This window comes from Panthera tigris, chromosome A1 (genome assembly GCF_018350195.1).
Source record: "Panthera tigris isolate Pti1 chromosome A1, P.tigris_Pti1_mat1.1, whole genome shotgun sequence".
Taxonomy (NCBI): Eukaryota; Metazoa; Chordata; class Mammalia; order Carnivora; family Felidae; genus Panthera; species Panthera tigris.
In genome coordinates this window covers 213,174,071-213,188,445 of record NC_056660.1, presented here as the reverse complement: position 1 = coordinate 213,188,445, position 14,375 = coordinate 213,174,071, and the positions used below count along the sequence as shown (strand labels likewise).

The window sequence follows — 14,375 nt, the reverse complement described above, 5'->3', positions numbered from 1 at the left end:
AATAATCTGATTCATTCATTCATTTCATACTTTTAATAAATTTTTATTAAGAACCTCCTAATAAGTAAATAAATGATAGAAATAAATGGTGTACATTAAAGTACATAAAGTAAATATAGTCAATGAATAATAGACAGTGTTAGGCACTCTTCTAGATGCTGGAGGTGCAATGGTACATTCAACAGAATGGTGTCTGCTCTCACGGAACTGCCAATCTAAGGGAGAAAAGAGACAAGGAAGCAAATAAACAAAACAAATGTGTAACGAAATTCTGATACATGCTTTGAAGGAAAAGAGTAATGCAAGCAGTGATAAAGGTAGCCTGAATTAAAGACAGGATATAAAAAGACCACAGAAATAAATTAAATAACACAAATCTCCCATGAGCTGTTTAGCTACTTTTTGGAACACGATAATAAATTTTTTATATTTCTGAATTCCAATGTTTGTCCTATGTACTTATTCACTATTTACCCCCCCCCCCAAATTGTCTAGCATCACAGAGCAGTACACAGAAGTGTGGCAAAAATTTAAAACCAATAAATTGTGTGCTTCAAAGCTAAAAATTGTTATTTTTGGTGAGTTTTTTTAATAACTGCATTTTTATCATGTATGATATAACATTTTCTCTCTCCTTTAGCATACTTGCTGGTAAAAATAAGCACAGGTAGATGTAAATAACAAGAAAATCCTTTCCTCTTAAGCTTTGAATTACATGTCTTAATACCTGGAAACACAATAAAACATGTTTAAGCGACATCCAGACCAATGTTTTATACTATAATATAATTAGGAAGCCCATTAGTGTGCATTAACCTTTTTAATTTTCTTAGTGCCTTATCAGATTCAAACTGAAATTTTGCCTAGCCGACTAAATCACTTTCACTAATGTCTTGATTAATTGTGTTTCTAGTGAGCCTTGTCATATCATCATCTAAAACTAAAAGTCAGCAATAAGCATTTGGGTTCACTATGTCTCCAGAAGCAGAGATACTTTTTCTAAAGACCTCTGACAACAATGATCATTACTTTCGTTGGCAAGTAATTAGCCCAATGCCCTTATCAGGATATCACTTGGAATATTTTATCAACTCATGCACATGCAAAAAAAAAAAAACATATTAAATCTATTTTATCTGAATGAGGAAGAGGAAGTCATGATGCAAACCTGTGGTTCTCAATTCTGGCTGCACATTAGAATCACTGGGGGAGGTATTTAAAAGTATAGATTCCCACCCCCACCTCAGATATTTTGGTTTAATGATCCAGGGTGGGGTCCAGATACTGGCAAATTTTTTTTTAAAGTTTTTTTTTAATGTTTATTCATTTTTTAGAGACAGAGACAGAGCGTGAGGGGGGTGGAGGGGAAGAGATAGAGGGATACACAGACTCCGAAGCAGGCTCCAGACTCTGAGGTGTCAGCACAGAGCCTGACATGGGGCTCAAACTCACAAACCGCGAGATCATGACCTGAGCTGAAGTTGGAAGCCTAACTGACTGAGCCACCCAGGTGCCCCAATACTAGCAAATTTTAAACACTCATTAAGTATTCAATCAAAGTCAGATTTGCCAATTTGCCCCTAACATGGCTCCCTCTAGTCAAATACAAGAATTTTCTTTACAGGGGGTCCTTTTTTATACAAGACTCCTGCTTCCAGGTTCTCTTCCCTGTCCGTTATACCTTGCACCCTTGCACCCACTTTCAAGGCAATAGTGGGCATGGTTTCAGCCCACAATTTTCATCAGGATGGTGTGGCATCTCATGCCTTTGCCCAATATCACACTGTGTGGTGATGTCTCTAAGCAATATAACCACATTCACTACCCATGATTTGCACTAAAAATGCCTTATGTCTCGTCTTTCTGTGTCTTGGCTGCTTTAAATATGTCTCTTCTCCCCACCCACCCCAAGGTCTTGGACTTTGAAAAGAAGAAAGTGTACACCCTCAAAGTGGAAGCCTCCAATCCTCATGTTGAACCCCGCTTTCTCTACCTGGGTCCATTCAAAGATGCAGCTACGGTCAGAATCATGGTGGAAGATGTGGATGAGCCTCCTGTCTTCAGCAAATTGGCCTACATCCTACAAATAAGAGAAGATGCTCAGATAAACACAACCATAGGCTCAGTCACAGCCCAAGATCCTGATGCTGCCAGGAATCCTGTCAAGTAAGCACACTTCTGAGACATGTCTTTTTCATAAACTTCAGTCGATTGCTATTCAAGTATCACCTGCAAGTTAGAAAATTAATGCTTTCTTCCAATTAGATATTTGTATCTTCCTGAAAAACGACTCTAAACAGCATCTTTACTCTCCTTGCTCAACAATTGTTTTAGCAGCAGCATAAGCCTAAAAAAAACCCACAAAATTTGGGGGGGAAACACAAAATGATCTATAGGAGCTTACTGCTTACATGAAAATGGTATAAGGTAATAGAACAGAATGGCCTGGAATTTTTCTTGAAGGTCTTACATTTGTCAAACTGTGGCATGGAGAAAGCATTGTGATTTTTAATAAACAAGACACCGGGCCAATAGTCTGTTTTTCAAGTGTGGAAGAATCTATCCTCTAACACTTAGAGGCAGAATTATGCTCCATTTGGACGCGTAATTTTTTTCATTTTTAGACATGGATAAAAATAAGAATCATTTCATGATATATGTCTGCGAAATCCTGGGGAAATTAATAGAGCTGAGTCCTAATTTATACTATGTAAGCAAGCTCTATTTTCCGTATACATTCCTAATACCTTAGCTGTAAATCATGCTGCAAGAAAACCTCATTGCTCTTTGAAATCACAGATGGTTCAGTATTCTAGAATTTTATCATGAAGGCACTGGAGTCAACAACTTCCAGGCTTTAGTCAGTAGCTTACTTGACTAGATGAGAAAACTGCTAAATCAGAATATCATTGTGTAAATTATCCCCTGTAAAAAAAAAAAAAAAGTAAGTAGACTAGAGGAACTCTTGCCAGTGAGCCCACAGATATATTCTGATCAGGGTACCTGCCTTATGCCAGGCATGTTCTAGGCTTTAGAGATACAACAGAGAACAACATCAAGTCCTAATCTCACTAAGCTTACATTTTAATTGGGGAAGACAGAAATAGGCAAACAACAAATATGTAATATTTCAAGTGAAATACATTGTAAGCAGTAAAATAAGGCAGAGTATGGAAACAAAGAGTATTTGGGATACTATTTTAGATAGCATGGTCAGGCTTGCCCTTGATAGGAAATCATTTGAGTAAAGATTTGATTGAAATGAAAGGATGAACCATGGTGAATCTGGGAGGAGAATGTCCAAAGAAGAGGGGGAAATGAGGGTAAGGTCTGATACCAGAGCTTGCTTGGCATGAAGAGGAGTAGCAAGGAAGCTTACAAAGCTAGAAGAAAGTGATCAAGGTGGGGAGTGGTTGGGAAGGTCTGAGGAAACAGGAGGTTTGGTAGGTGGTAAGTGTGGCAGGTCTTAGGGACATCTGAAGGTATTGGTAAAGACTGAGTTCTATTCTGATTGAGGTAGGAAACCACTGCAAAGCTTTGAATAGGAGTATTACCTAATCTAAACCTAATTTTTAAAGAGGATCACACTGACTGCTGCATGAAAAATATTACTGCAGATAAAAGATTTTGAGGTTCTAAGGCATTTTCTGACTTTTCAACCATGAGCCCTTTGTTCAAATGAAACCTGATAGCAAGTCCCACATCTAAAACACAAAAATGCACTGACTTACTTTCAGGGAATAGTTTTAAATCATTGGGAAAATAGACTCTGTTGTTTTGTCATCCTACTTGAATATCTATAGACTCCTTGAATTGGACTATGGTCAACCCAAAGTAGCCACATGTAAGCTCCATGGATCAAGTGTTCTATATACATTTCATATTATTAATAAGGAAAATGAATGATGGCCTTTGCTTGTATACCACAGATAATTTTAAGTACTTTCACAACTATTCTGTCACTTGGAGTTTGTCCTGTGTAAGGAAAAAAATCTCAGCAAGTCAATGTCAAGACTAATTTAAAAATGTTAATGCTGGAAGTTTATATAAATACGAGCTTTGTTACCTCTTTGATCATTCAACATGTTTTTAATTGAAAGAGATAATGTCTCCTGGGAATTTAGGCTGCATTTTTATGTCTATTTCACTTTTTATAATGAATACCATTTTAACTCACTGCATTATTTTATGTTTTATTAAAGGAAGTAGTAGCTAGCTTGTCAGACTGGGTTGGCTGTCAGCTAATTTTAAAGTTTTCTATGCCAGCCTTTTCTTGGTACATATGGATTTCATATATAGATATAGATTTAAGGATAAAAATACCAATAAGGATAAAGTAAGGATATATTGGTATATAAATGCATATTCCAATAAGTCCTTTTATAGGATAAAATTGATTCTTATATTGGGAAAGTATATCCACACATAGTTTTTGGTTATCCAAGATGTAAATATTGAACAACTAGGTGCTAGACAATGTTAAGTACACAATTAATACTAGAGATCTCCTCCCCCAAACATTGATTTATCATTATGCAGATACAAGTTTTTAATTATTTAATTACATAAAATAATTTTCTTCCAATAACTGTATCAGAAATGCCCCTTGACTTCCATGAAAGGGTATTATAAAATGTCACTCTGAATAGATATTATGAAAAATTTACCTGCAAACATACTTCCTTTCCTGACCTAAAATCTCCCTGACTTGAGAGGATATATTAGAAGACAAATTATTGAATCACAGAATATAATAAATTTGGGGGGGGAGAGCTACCTAGCAAAATAATCTGCTATAATCATGTTAAGATTGATTACCTTGTTCCTTATCTGTTATGACTACAATTAATATGACTGGACAGTAAATATACTAGATATGAATTGAAATTACTTTGGAAAAAAAACAACAAACAAATAAGGGTTCATGTGCAAACATCATTCCTAAATAATGTAGAAATCTGAGGTTTCCTATGACTTTTTAAATCTCCCAATTAAGGGGGAAACTCATATACAGTTTTGGTATTTAAATAGTTACTTTCTCTTTGGTATTTAAATAGTTACTGCCTCCAACTAACAATTCTTCACCCTGTACCCTTTATTTCAAAGACTTGACTGGAAAATATTGCTTGTAAAACTTAAAAGTATAGCAGGAAGAAAACAAATAACAAGAAAAGATTACTGCTGTATATAATTGTAAGAGCTTATAAGGACAATAAGCAGTGCATCTTAAGCTCAATTTTTTCATGAAGGAAAAAACATAGGCAAAAAATGTAGGCAATGATTAAAGTTCTTAAAGAGTCTATGAATACTGAAATTTCCTTTTTGGGAAATTAATTATGTGCTATAAATATTTGTCATTCTCAAATTAAAAATGAAGGCAGGTGATCAAGTTCAATGCTGTTGCCTAAATCCTTAATAAACATTGATTCATGACATAAATTGCAAAAATAAGAGCTGTTTCATCTGTAAGAGATGAACACTTAATAATAAAATATTAGGTTTATATAAACTAAAATTAAAATTCTGAGGTGGCCTGAGATACAGATATAGAGATAGAGATAGAGATATAGAAAGGTATATAGCTTTTTTGAACTTCATTAATTCTCTTTAATATCAGGTTTAAATAGCCTACAATAATCAAATATCTACTTTATTTAGACCCCTAATAGATGACAAAAATATATTTTATTAAGATAATTCACCAGTTCTATATTAAAGCAAAATAATCAATTGAAATAGAAACTACAAGTTAGTAACAAGAGTTTATTTTTCTTGGAGCATTCATAATAATTCTACATGTGTATGAGTAGCTAGGTCATTTACTTAATTGTATTTCTACTGAGCCAACATTCAGAATCTAGCTGAAATGGGCAATTCTTTCCCCTAATGACCTTAATATATAAACTCTCTTCTGAGTTTTCTCTTTAATATCCCATACATAAAACAGAGTACATACATATTTCCCCATATATAGCTATTCCCAAAACTAGTAATAAATTTATAAAGAAGATAACATTTCTCAAAATTTACTAGTCTTCCGTCAATTTCGGTGTTGAGAAAACTCTGTCCTTTAATTTCTAAGATACCTCTTGGTTTTCGTTGAATTCTCTTAACTCCTTAAATAGTTATCAAGTTCCTACTTGGCTCTGGAACTGTTCTGGGCACTGTGAGTCTTCATTCTCCCATCATCTTTTTTTTTTATGTTTATTTATTTTTGAGAGAGAGAGACAGAGCATGAGTGGGGAAGGGGGAGAGAGGGAGGAAGACACAGAATCCAAAGCAGGCTCCAGGCTCCGAGCTGTCAGCACAGAGCCCGATGCAGGGCTCGAACCCACAAACTGTGAGATCATGACCTGAGCTGAAGTCAGACGTGTAACCGACTGAGCCACCCGAGTGCCCCCTTCCATCATCTTTTAAGTGATTCTGTCCTTAATATTTTTCTCCCTTCACTGGACCTTCTCTTCCTAGACAATTGAACAGGAAATCTAAGTTGTCAATCTAGCTCTTTTGCTTCCCAAACTTTCCTTGGGCATCTCAGCTTCAATACCAAAACTGGAACTTATGATCTTCCCCAAATCCTGTTCTTCTCTTGTACCAGCTGGGACAGCACCAGCCAACCATTCTCCTCAATTCAACCAGCAATCTTTATTAAACATGATTTGGATTAAAATCCACTGGTATATTCACATTGTTCTTAGGACAAATCCCAAATCCTTGCCGTGGCCAGCCCATTCTTCTGCAGTCCAGCCTCTGATTCTCTCTCCAATTTCATCTTTCTCCCTTTCCTACCTCACTAACTGCAGCCACACTAGCCATTTTTTGCTTCTTTCAACATAATGATTTTAAAATAAAATGGATAATAGAAAACTAGACAAATAGCCCTACTTATGTACATGAACACACACATATACATTAAAGTTCTAAGATTCGAGTTAAAATGTATTAATATACAAACTAGATACAAATTACATATAAAAAAAACTTCATTGTTGATTTTCAAACTCATGCAACTTGTCTAATGGGTTTACATTAGGATCTCAGTTGTAAAGAATTAATTTTCCAGAATGTTTTACTTAATATTAAGTTATAGATATTCAGAAATGTGCTACAAGGTAGAAAAAATTCATGTAACAGACATTCTTGGAATAGTTTCAGGGTGTGAGAATAACAAATACAACAAGGACCTTTCTAGCATTGTATGGGGACAGATGGTACACTTGTGGTGAGCACAGCATAACATATAGACTTGCCAAATCATTATGTTGTATACCTGAAACTAATGTAACAGTGTGTGTCAACTATCATTCGATAAAAAGAAAAGAAAACCATTCTAAACTCTGCTCTGCATTTTTAGGTATTCTGTTGATCGACACACAGATATGGACAGAATATTCAACATTGATTCTGGAAATGGTTCAATTTTTACGTCGAAACTTCTTGACCGAGAAACATTGCTGTGGCACAACATTACAGTAATAGCAACAGAGATCAGTAAGTCTAACCTCACAGGGCAACTGTCCCCAATTGATGGAGTGAGTGTCCCAGCAAGGGCTGGTGAAGCAATGCTGAAATTAGTCACCATGTACTGATATCCTATTCGATACCTATTGAGGGAAAGAGCCCTGTAATGATTTGTAGTGATGTTTCTTCTAGGCATGTGCTCATTCATTCACAAATGCAGAGGCAACTGTGGATGTTATGTAGTTCAGAAATAATAACATGAGAATGTACCTCTCAGATGAGGTTGAATTGGTACATATGGGATTCAATTCCAAAAAGCTTTATAAATCAGAACATTACAGAAGCAGCTGAAAAAATGAACTCATGGTTAGGATTGGTGGGGAGGAGAATCAAGTACATTAAAAACTGTAGGCATTACTTAGAAATATCTCAGATATCTATCTCCTGGCTTTCTACAGAATTTCTATTTCAAAATCATTACAGAAGTAAGAGATATAAGTTTTAGCTTTTCCATTGTACACCAAAGTGAGCAATCCAAACCACCAAGTAATCAATAAAATGTTTACAGTGAATTTTATGGAAGTCACCATGAAATTAAAGGCAAAGAAAAATAATGCCAAATGAATGCTTCAAATAAAATGATTATACACAGTGAAAATTGTGTAATGTAAACACAATGTGTAGGCCTAAGTACATGAAGGAAAAAGTATTTTTAAAATAACATTTAAATGTTTAAAAATAGGCTTCTAAATTATAGCTCATTTTTTAGTTTTTGTTTTTGATTTTAAAAGTTCAAACATTTTTAGCTCAGTTGGGTATCTGGTGTGAAATATTCCATGTCTAGTGGTATATTACAGTAGTTTTCTTTGTCAACGTAACTCATGAGATTTGAAATGGCTGAAGGATATTGAATAGAATAATAAATAACTAATATGGGCAAAATGAAGCATTGCCTTGTGATAATGTTAAGAACTCTTAATTAAAAATTTGTTAGGTAGGAATATGCTCTTCAGAATTTATGTGGAGGGACTAATGCAGATACCAATGGCAGAGCATACTTAAAGCTTTAAAATTACAAAATTATTTTTCGCACTGAAAAGGACCACTTTTTATAACATCATGAAATTTTATTTTTTACTGAAGTAGTCATTTCATGCATATTTTAAGCTTTGTGCCTAATTTTTTTTTTTTAAGATTTAATGTTTCTGTGATATATTTGAAAGTACTTACTAGTGATAAAGACCTTTTAAGACTTCATCTTTGGCAATCCTAACTTTGGAAGACTAATGTGGGAAACATTTTAGATGCAAAGGAACTTAAGAATCTTATTGTCTAAACTTCTTAACTATCTTTGATGCAACAGAAGCCCAGAGCTTATGTGAAACCAGCCCACTCCCATTCCAGGGCCTTGGCATTTACTGTTCCCTCCCTCTGGAGAGCTGGAAATATTCACATAGCTTAATTCTTTTTATTCGTGTCTCTGTACAAATGGCATCTCATGAGATGAGACAGAGTGGTTATCCCATGCAAAGTATCACCTCCATCTCTCTCCAATCCCTTTCCCTGTTTAATTTCTCCATAGCATGTACCATTTCACAGTTTGTCTGCCCCCATTAGAATAAAACTTAGCATGCAGGATTTTTGTGCTGTTCCCCATGTGTCCCAGCACCCCAACTAGTGGCTGGCACATATGAAAAATTAGATGATCACTAAATATTTATGAAGCGAACAAACAGATACATAAGTGAAGTGAATGAAGAGGGCTGAGTTCAGAGGTTCTAACTCCTGATTCTTAGACCAGGAATCTGTCTTCCACAGTACCCCAGATACTTCACTTGTCCCTGGTTGTCAAACATGGGTGCTGCTCTCTCACTATCCTAGGTGAACGGTCTGGGCTTGGAGTCAGACAGACCCAAGTTTAAATCAAGGCTCTACTTCTCACTCATTATCTCTGTGAAGATGGACAAATTACCTAACATATCTGTGCATCAGTTTCCTCATCTATACAATAAGGGCAAAAACTGTATTTACAGAAAAGGTTGTAAGGATTAAATAAGATAATATAGCAAAATGCCAAGCACTATGTCTAGCTCTTATTCAGCACAAAAAACTAAGATGAAAACATCCTCTGGTTTCCTTGATCCCCCCCGCCCCCAGCCCCCTGTCTCTTTCTTTTGTCCAAATGTTTTCCCATCTCCCTGCTTCTTTGGCTTCCCTTAAAATCTGCCTCTCAACTGCCTTTCCTGGATAAAGTTTTTCTTTATTTTTGTGTTATTCTGGGGGTTGCTATACAGTTGCCCTATATCAACACAAGTAGCTTTATCTCCTAGGTATTTCCAGCAGGTGTATCCAACTCCAGAAGCATTCTCTTTTGTGACTAATTCTTTTTTGTGACTAAGTTGGTACACAGTGCCGTGTGGTACTCAGAGCAGCCTTGGGGAATCTGTGTATGAATGAGAAAGGAGTGAGTGACTGTTGTCTAAAGGGGGTTGACAATCGACATATAAATGCCTATTCCCTTCTTTTTGGCATGTTGCAGATAATCCAAAGCAAAGCAGCCGAGTCCCTCTATATATTAAAGTTCTAGATGTCAATGACAATGCCCCGGAATTTGCTGAATTCTATGAAACCTTTGTCTGTGAAAAGGCAAAAGCAGATCAGGTGAGTTTCATAAGAAAGTAAATTAATTTAGTCAGATTAATTTAGATCTTCTAATAACTCAGACGATACACAGAGCTGAGGGCCAGGTTTGAATTAAGTATGAAGTAAATGCTAACAAAATTAATACTATAAATAAGAACAGAATGAATGTTTAACTTGCATAAGAGAACAAGCAGTTTTTAAGAACTGGAAGTTCATCATTCTCAAAGACTGATGTGGATTCAAATCAGTCCTGAGTTTTCATTAAAATAGATTAGTCACTGCTTTATTTGAAAAATCTTAATTGGTGAGCAGATACTTTTAATTACCATGTGTACAGAGAGGAAAGCAATAACTACGACATATTTTACAATTGCCTATAATTCATAGTTCCACTTACTTATATTGCCCATCTGTACAAGTAATACACATTCGTGAATGTTTTCCTGTTTTACACATTTGTCCCCACCTGAAATAGGTCTTTTCTACCAATGGTATAAAATTATGTTACAGTTTGTCGAAACAGCGGTACACTGTTAAAATACATGTTAGGGCAGGAAGTTGAAGTTGTGTTTTATGTACAAACTTTCTTTTTAGTTTTTATGCAAGTTGATGGTTTATGTATATGTCAAGACTGCATTTCTAAACAGGCTGTTGTACAGAGTGCCCAAAATTTTTTAGTTGAAATGCTGTGGTAGATCACTGTGATATTTTATAGTTTTGTATCACTCTAGGGCAGTGTTTGCCAACCCAAGTGATTTTGCCCCCAGGGGACATTTTTTGATTGTCACAAAGAGGAGGGTGTCACTGGTATGTAGTGGGAGGAAACCAGGCTTGCTATTAAACATCCTACATACAGTGCCCAGGATAGCCCCAAAACAAAGTGTTATTTTGGGCTCTATTTCCAACCCATCATTTCATTGCATAGAGTGGACTCACTGTAAATTTTCTAGAGACTATCGTTTTTAAATTAAAATCAGAAATCATTTAGTTAAGCAATTTACTGCAACACTGTAAGGAATGCTTTTGAGTTACCAAAACTTTATAGCAGCTTTATGGTTTTGATTTTAGTTGATTCAGACCCTACGAGCCATTGACAAAGACGACCCTTATAGCGGGCACCAATTCTCATTCTCTTTGGCCCCTGAAGCAACCAGTGGCTCAAACTTTACCATTCAAGACAACAAAGGTAAAGGAGCCCAAGTTACTTTCTCTGTCTATATATGTATATCTTTATCTCTATCTATCTATTGTCATCACAATTGTTGCAATCCATGACGTGGTATGCACGTTAACATTGACTTTGCTTTCTGGTTCCAGATAACACAGCAGGAATCTTAACTAGGAAAAATGGCTATAATAGACACGAGATGAGCACCTATCTCCTGCCTGTGGTCATTTCAGACAACGACTACCCAGTCCAAAGCAGCACTGGGACAGTAACTGTCCGGGTCTGTGCATGTGACCACCATGGGAACATGCAGTCCTGCCATGCGGAGGCCCTCGTCCACCCCACGGGACTGAGCACAGGGGCTCTCATTGCCATCCTTCTGTGCATCGTGACCCTACTAGGTAAACTGCTTCTCCCTGCATCCTATCTCCCCATGAGAGGCACACACTGTTACTGTGACACTCTAGATTTATCCGCCTCCCCCATTAAGGCATACAGCCCGCTCTAGGTGAGTAGAGTTACATGCTGAGAATCTGTGTTGTTCAACCATGAACTAGTTTTTGTTTGAACATAGCTTTGGAGAATGAACAGATATGAAACTTGCCTATGTCTTTACCTACTCAGGGAATCATTCACCAAAGAAATCTCTTGTCTGTCAGACTGGGAATGAATCCCAGGCAGGATTTGAGGGCACTATATAAATAGGCCCTTTTCATTTCATTTGTTGTTTAATATCTAACCTGGCAAACACTGTTAAAATATAAAGAGTGAGAGTCATCCAGTATGGAAGGTGTGATGATGGCCCTTTGTATGAAGGTAAAGTTTAAAGATCAGTGGGAAAGTGGAAAGAGAAATGTGATGACTTTTTCTCTCTCAAACAGGAAATAAAGAAGTGATTAAATTTTCTTCAACCCAGCCAACTTGCTTTGATCTACCCATTTAAATAACTACCTTCTTAGCATTGCTCCCTGAATGCCACATACACAATGTCTATTATTTCTCAGACTCTCAAAAATAAATAACTTCTATGACTGAGGAAGTAAATCTGGGACCTAAAAGAAATGAATGCAATCAAGGTGAAAATCAAGGTTTAGCAATGATTCAAAATGAAAGTTTCATCCCCAACAAATGAATTAAGCTCACAGGTTGAGCTCAAAACACTTTACAGACCGTTGCCTGTTGTGAACTAAGAAATCAAATATTAGTTAACTCAGTCCTTCCAAAAATCAAAGCAAGCTCACTTACACAAAGGGAAGAAAGGGAAGAAGTTAAGTGTCAACCTGGATTGCGGGGAGGGGGGGGGTACTTTTTCAAAAAAAACCTGACAATTTGGTGACTTTGAGAGAAGGAAAGAAGAAAGAGTAAAGACCTAAATTTTTCCAAGAAGAGAATGCCTAGGGATCCCTGCTCAAGAACTTCACATTTCGTATCATTTTGCTAATTATAACAGAAGTCTTGAAACTTAACTACAGAGCTGTGATTCTCTTTGTCAACGAAGATTCGGGGGAAGTATTTTAAGATATGAGGATAAATAAAAGCTGACAGTATGCAAAGACAAATCAGTGTTTCTAATGGTGTGAGTCTATAACAGTTGTTTTGGAAGAGAAGGATATGAATATTCTTTTTGATTAAAAAAAGTTATTTTTAGAAGGGCTGAATTGGCAGGGCTGTACTCAGGGAGAATTCCATAGACATTTTGTGATCTGTAGAAAGAGAGCTGATTCTCATCTCATAGAAGTGATTTCTCCTTACCTTCATCATCTACCCATTTTCTCCTCCCCACTTTTTTCCTCACCAACTCCCTCTATTCTCCCTTTTCATTTCCTTCTCCAATGAATTCACTGTCTCCTTGTTACTCCTAACTTGTTTCAGTGCTTCCTACAGCTGGTCTATTCTCTTTGGAATTCTGTACCCAATAAGACAGGAAATAAATGGGATTTAACCCTTCGTAGGCTAACACCATGGGCTATACACTGGGCAAGAGGCTTCACAACTGTTTTTCTCATTTACCCCTCAGAACCATCTGGTATGTATTTATCTGCATCTCAAATTAGAGTACTGAGGCTCTAAGATGTGCAGTCATGTAGCCGACTCATACAGCTAACAGGTGGTGGGACAAAGTACAAAACGCCGGTCTTCTCCCCCTGAGCCTCAGGGCTTCCACATTGCTCTCTACTTTCTTTGTGAGCTCACAGAATGTAAGGTAATTTCCAGGCTGAAAGAGCCCGAACTGAAAACGAGACCATTGAAGAAGGTGGAAACAAACCTCAGGTTTTGTAAGAGAAGGGAAGCCACAACGATAGAGGAGGAAACCTACAGTCAATAAAGTGGATCATGTGGCATCTCTTATTTTATTTACAAAAATAAAACAACAGGGCACCTGGGTGGCTCAGTTGGCTAAGCTTCCTACTTCAGCTCAGGTCACGATCTCATGGTTCGTGAGTTCAAGCCTCACATCGGGCTCTCTGCTGTCAGCACAGAGCCTGCTTCGGATCCTCTGTCTGTCTGTCTGTCTCTCTCTCTCTCTCTCTCTCTCTCTGTACTTCTCCTGCGCTCTTGCTCTCTCTCACTCTCTCTCAAAAATAAATAAACATAAAAAATAAAAATAAAAAAATAAAACGACACTGAAAACAACTACTACATCTCGTGTCTCTGTGGTGCTTTACAGTCTGCACAACTGTTACATTTATTAACTCATTCCTGACGACAGCACTAGCCACTGTGTTAGTGCCTCTCTTTTACAGAAGGAAACACACTTAAAAAGGTGAAATCATTTAAGTGAGCCTAGGCAGGCTGATTTCAAGTGCCTTGCTACCTTCTAGCTTTATGATGGGATTTGAACACAGGTCGGTCCAAGCATTCCCCACTCAAAATCTCACCACTATCCTCTGGCCTCAGAGGATTGAGAAAAGGGAAGAGGTCAGTCACTGGGAAGAAAGCTATTACTTTCTCAGAATGTATTTTTTTTTTTGCTCCACATGCTTAGAACTCACATCTTCAGTTTATAAAAGTTAGCTTTGAGAAAGATCTCCTTTCCAAAATTTCTGTTCAGATGTACATTGGGCTAAGAAGAAAAGCACAGGCAGTCGTAGCTGTAGGAGAA

General features: G+C 36.8%; 1 protein-coding gene across 12 annotated transcripts in view; it reads left to right on the top strand.

The window, feature by feature from the left end:
* CDH6 (cadherin 6) overlaps positions 1–14,375 on the top strand; it is a 93,485-nt gene that overhangs the window by 55,237 nt on the left and 23,873 nt on the right. For 10 of the 12 annotated variants that reach the window (XR_006221432.1, XR_006221426.1, XR_006221429.1 and 7 more), the window contains 5 exons: positions 1,913–2,166; positions 7,355–7,491; positions 10,001–10,122; positions 11,173–11,290; positions 11,422–11,673. Coding sequence is in view for 8 of the 12 variants with exons in the window: in XM_042997219.1 (XP_042853153.1) it covers positions 1,913–2,166; positions 7,355–7,491; positions 10,001–10,122; positions 11,173–11,290; positions 11,422–11,673 (883 nt within the window). In the remaining 4 variants the exon portion in view is untranslated. The other 2 variants (XM_042997239.1, XM_042997232.1) reach the window with 2 other exon arrangements.